The sequence below is a fragment of the Dermatophagoides farinae genome, chromosome 1, assembly GCF_024713945.1.
Source record: "Dermatophagoides farinae isolate YC_2012a chromosome 1, ASM2471394v1, whole genome shotgun sequence".
Classification (NCBI taxonomy): Eukaryota; Metazoa; Arthropoda; class Arachnida; order Sarcoptiformes; family Pyroglyphidae; genus Dermatophagoides; species Dermatophagoides farinae.
In genome coordinates, this window is record NC_134677.1 from 1,417,930 (window position 1) to 1,424,036 (window position 6,107).

Here is a 6,107-nt window from a genome sequence, read left to right on the forward strand (position 1 = left end):
ATATATCATAAATCCAAAATCATTTGGGACATAATCATCATCATCAGTATTGTTCATATTGGTATCTATAGAATACCGTCGCTACCATGTATGTCTACACACACACACACACACACACACACCATAGTAGTCCATAAGTCATAATAATAATAATATCCAGTGGGTAGTAAATCATTTGTGTCTTTTGTTTTTGACAATGGCCCTAGTGTATGAATAATAAATTGAATGTCATTTTCTGTTTCTCTCTCAATAGCAATATAGAATTTATTGGCAAAAATACACACATGTATGAATGGCGCCAATAATTTAAAGCTGTGAAAATAGAAAAACTTTAATCTTTCACAATTAAATTTTAAATCCAGTGATTTTTTTTCTACTGTATATACAATATAGACACCAAAAACACATTCAATGTCCAGATGTTCAATATTGTTGTCCATTTTCATTATGACATGTTGATGATGATATTGAACAACATGATGATTTGAAATGTTATACAAACATAAAGATCAAAGGTAATAATTAAGGCTTTTTTTTACATAATTCATATAATCATCAGAATAATGCACACACACAAACACGGCGAAAACTACACTACTGCCAATGTTTAATCTCTGTTTGCTGTTCCATGTTCCATAATAATAATCATATCTGGAACAAACAAAAACGGGCAAATAGGCAAATAAACAAACAAACAAACAAAAAAAATGAACAAATCTTCCGCCCGATGTTTATCTTGTCACTTTACATCTATTATCCATTATTATTGATCTGAAATGGAAAAAAAAATTTTTTTTTTTGTTTACCCAAATATCATTTTTTCGCTTGCTTGTTGGGTTTCTTATTTTACATTCACTTTTCATTATCATCCTTTTTTTTGGTGCACCAGCAACAAAAAAAAGCCATATAATCTTCATTGTAATAATAATAATTCATTTTGGCCATTTTTTCATTTATGATTATTTACCATATGGATTTTTTTTTGGTTGTTTATGGTCGAACCTTGTTTCTGTGTGTGCATATATAATACACTTGTGCTACCAGGTTTTTTTGCACTTTTTTTTTGGCCCCAAAAATCATCATCATTCATTTATAATTGCCCACGTGTTCGCATACACAACAAGGTCAAACAATCTTTCTGTGTGTTTGTGTGTGTGTGTGTGTTTGTGTGTGTGTGTGTGTTTGTGTGTGTGTGTGTGTTTGTGTGTGTGTGTGTGTGTGTGTGTGTGTGTGTGTGTGTGTGTGGTTCGTGGATAAACATTCCCGGAAACCTGTGTTGATATAAACAAATCCAACAACAAACATTGTATATCATGTAATCTGAATCTGGAATGGAAATTGGAAATTGGTTTTTTGGATGGTCAAAAAAAAAAAAGATTTTTTCCCTTTGTAAATCGATTCTCGATTCTTGCATTGACCATAATCTAATTAGTAAATTTTTATTCTTTTCTTTAATTGAATTTCATGAAAATTATAATTCTCTCTTGAAAATTGATTGATTGATCGATGATTGTTGCTGTTTGTTGTTGTTGTTTGGTGAGTTTGTATAAAAATCGATTGTTTATATCGAATTTCATTTATACAATTGTGAAATTTTTTTCCATTTTTGTTCTGGTGTTTGCTTCTAAATCATTGAATTCAATATATTATTATGAATGAAAACTGTCGAAAAGTAGCCATTTCTTCTTTGATTGATGACCATGATGATGATCAGATTGTTAATATTGAAAAACTATTGAAACAAGTACTGAATGATACATTTGATCAATTACAATCATTTATAATGAAAAAATTCAATATGATAATAGATTCGGATACAATGAATATGATTCGTGCAAATCTGAATAATAATAATCGATTATATACCATCGATAATAATAATAATAATGATCTAGATTCATTACATCAATTAATTCGATCAATTTCTGATGAAATTTCATACATTTCAAACAATTCTAACGGTAATGTTGATGACGATGATGGCAAAAAAGACAAATCTTTATCAGTTGTAAATATAGGTGGTGATTTTATTAATGATAATCATAACAACAATGGCCAAAGTGATCAACAGAGTGTTTCATCATCATCATCATCATCATGTAATCATTATTGGCAATTCTGGTATTGGAAATCTGATCAATGGTATATTGAATGGGATTATGGTCTACAAACATTAGGACGACCATTTAATGGTCGACAACGATTATTGTGGTTATTGGATCAATTAATTCCATTATCAGATATTGGTATATATGAAAAAAAACGAAAAAAAAAATTTAAAATTTTCAAATTAATTTCCATTGTTGTTTTCTCGGTTTTTTCTCCCACACTCAATCAACAACAAATCAATAACTAGTCATTCCAAGTGATTATTCCATTTTTCGGGAATTAATTCGTCCAAAATGGGAAGATTCATTCAATCTAAATGGTGGTGCATGGATTATTGAATTTGAACGCTGTTCATCCATTACCGATATGGAATTGATGGAAAATATTTGGCGTTCATTGGTTGAATTTGTTGTGGAAAAACATTGTAATAATGATGATGATCATGGCCATCTTGAACATATGTGTGGAATAAAAATTAGCAATCGATTCAAAGTTTTTATTATTTCCATTTGGATCGATACATGTTATGAGTAAGTAGTAGGGAAAAAATTTTTTGATTCATCATTAATTGATTTTCATCATTAGCCTGTCAATCATTCTGTATATTGGTCATCGAATACAATCAATAATCAATCAAATAATTGATCGAAATCGACAGATAAAATTATCATTACCAGATTTGGATTCAAAGTTATTATTGTCATCCACATCATCACCATTATTATTGTTTCGTTCACATATGATTTCAAGAAAAATTGCTGCCAAAAAAGATTCTGTTACCGCCACTAATAAAAGTAATGCTGCTGCTATTAATAATTTTCGTGGTAAAAACATGTTCCGGGTTTTGTGATTAATTTATATGAAAATTGAATAAATAAATGAAATGAAATGAAATGGACACGTGAAAAAAAATGACCAACAAATATAAATCAACAACTCTTGTCTTTTCAATTCAAAATTGAATTGAAATAAATCATCGTTTCATTTTTTTTTCCATGACATCCACATTGTGCCAATAAGACCAACATCTACATCATGATGATGATGATGATTCAACCTTGTAGAATGGTTGGTTATTATTAGATTGAAACAAAAAAAAAATTGATAGACAAGACGAGCATCACCAATCACCAATACCATCAAACATTGAAAAATACGGAAAAGTTTACGGATAATTTGTTGTATGTTGTGTTGCGTTGCTGATGTTGATGCGTCATCACTGTCAATACATCTAATTAAATCTTATGCACACACACACACACACACTGGTACAGGTACAGGTATCTAAGTATTTGAATACACATCACCTAGGTGCTACCTTTTTTTTTCTTTTCATCATCCAAAAAAAGAACATAATCTAAATCTCATTTTCTTTCTTCCGCGTATGATGATGATGTGATTTGAAAATTTGTAACAAAAAAAAAAAAAAAAAAAAAAAACAGAAAAACTGAAAAAGAAAAACAAAATCAATCACCGAAAAAAATAATGATCAAATATTGAACAACAAAAAAAAAACAGCAAAGAAAATTTCGATTATCACCACAGATTGAATGTAATTTGCATCTTTTGCTGGCCATCATCTTGATTGAATATATAAAGATTTTGTTTTTTTAAACAAGAAAAAAAAGAATAACATAAATTTAACTAAATTTTTATGAAAACTTTTACCCGCTGGGTATAAAAAACATCATCATCATCACTTTACCATTGTCCAGAGGTTTTTTTTCCATTTTCTCATTGGTGATTCTCTGATGATGATGATGATGATGATGATGATGGTTGTGTGTGTGGTTACAAAACGCGCGATTAAATTGAAATTTTGTTTTTTTTTTGCTGAACAGAAAAAAAATTGATTGCAAACTGTTGTTGTTGCTGGTGTTGTAAATGAATCTGGTTCATCATCATCATCATGGCCACCAAATGCATGATCTTTCATATTTCTTAAAGGTCAAAAAAAGATGTTTCGTTGTTTCGTTTTTTTTTGTTTCTAACATCAGGATTGAATAAACAAACAAACATGGATGATTATGATGTTGTGGTTGTTGTTGTCAATTGTCAATGAAAATTTATTCAAACATCATCCAACTACCTTTTATGGTATATTATCATCATCATAATCATCTGATGATCCTGTATTCACAGGGAATATTTTATATCGATAAATAATTATTATTCTACTTATCAACTAACACAACTTGTTGGAATCACGAAATCGTTGACCAGTTGAACGATTGTCGAGAGAGAAAGAGAGAAAAAAAAAATTTGATCATTACCGGCTTGATATACAATGATATTTATACAGTGCAGCAGTTTTTTTTCTATTTGGTGAAGATCCTGTGTTGACGCCCTGTAATTTGTTTTTTTTTTTTGGTTTGTTTTAGATTAAAATCTATCCATCAAATTAAATTCAGATTAACTTACCATTAACGATTTAGGTGTTTTGATTCCTTTTTTCGTTCATTTGATAATGATGTAGTGATAAACACAACACAACACAACACAAAAACAATGTATATTAATCGATCAAGGTATCGTGTATTGATTTGATCGATAAATATCAAATGAATAAACACACATGCACACAGACAATTGAAAACTTTAAATTATTTATATTATTGACAGCTGATGAAAAATAATGATTATGATGATGATGATGATGATGTATTTATGTGTCTTTAGGCCATTACATTCAAAATGTTTTCTGTTTATCTGATCATTATCATTGTGTGTGTGTGTGTGTGTGTGTTTGAATGCAAAGATAATCTTATTACTATTGTCATATATATATAACACTGTGTACGAATCGGGTTTCATTTCAATTCTCAACTCTTTGCTTGTGTGTGTGTGATGAAGTTTATTTCAATTTCAATTTCAATTTGTTCGTTGTTATTATTTTTTATTTTTTTTTGACCCGATAATTAACCCGATCACATCATCATCATCATCAATGACAATCTCTAATGGAAAATGATTATGATTCCAGAGAGAGTGAAAGAGAGAGATAATTAATTTAAAACGTTTTTTTTTATCATTTCCATTTTCTCCATTGTCATTCGTCGTCGCTGTCATCATCCATTGATGATGTAATTTGGATTTTTTTTTTTTACTTGGATGCTAAATGCGATCCAGCATTTTTTATTTTTATTTTCCATCACTCATTCATCATTCATTTATTTGTTGAAATGAAATTATCCTTCGAATGAATATGTCACATGGTGTGTGACACATTTAAATATTCTGTTGTTGTTGTTGTTGTTGTTGTTGGTTGTTGAAAAATACTGGTTTTGAAAATGAATATGAGAGAGAGAGAGAGAGAGAGAGAATTTCAAGGTAATTGAATTTTTATATTTTTTTTTCTTCATTTCATTTCATTTTCTGTCAGTGTTTTTTTTTTGTTTGTTTATTTGTTTGTTTGTTATTGTCATGAATGATGATGATGTGTAGATGATGTCATGTTGGTATTTAGATTCAACCCTATTTTTTTTTGCCTTCGAGACGTGTTCATATATGTGATTGATCGGTATATGAACTTTGACCCGTTTCCATAGCTAGTTTGAATGAATAGATGTTTATCCTCATTCATTTCCATTCGTTGTTCTAATGGATGTTTTTATTTTCATTGCACAGAACAAAAAAATGGCTGAATGAATAAATGAATCCTAAACGAGTCTAACGAAAAACAAAATTGAAATGAAATAAAATTGCAAATAAACAACAAACCAACCAAAACCAAACAACCTGACAAACATTTATTGACTTGTTTTTTTGTTGTTGTTGTTGTTGTTGTCGAGAATATATACAAATAATTATCACTCGACTTGAAATGAATTTGTTTTAATTATTTTTGAGATCCCATTCATTCATTCATTCATTCATTCATTGAATGTCACATTATGAAATGAATGAATGAGATGGATCCTAATGGATTTAAATTTCGGTTTGTTGTTGTTGTTTTTTTCCTAGTTGTATAGAGTACAAATGCCAATCGAATGAATCAC

At 29.3% G+C, this 6,107-nt stretch overlaps 1 protein-coding gene across 1 annotated transcript; it reads left to right on the forward strand.

Annotated features, from left to right (window-relative positions):
- Positions 1-1,622: 1,622 nt before the first annotated feature.
- Positions 1,623-2,959, forward strand: LOC124491762 (uncharacterized). The gene is made up of 3 exons (XM_047054461.2): positions 1,623-2,246; positions 2,357-2,639; positions 2,695-2,959. Exons 1-3 carry the CDS (start codon positions 1,652-1,654, stop codon positions 2,957-2,959), a joined length of 1,143 nt encoding a protein of 380 aa, XP_046910417.2. The 5' UTR covers positions 1,623-1,651.
- Positions 2,960-6,107: the final 3,148 nt, after the last annotated feature.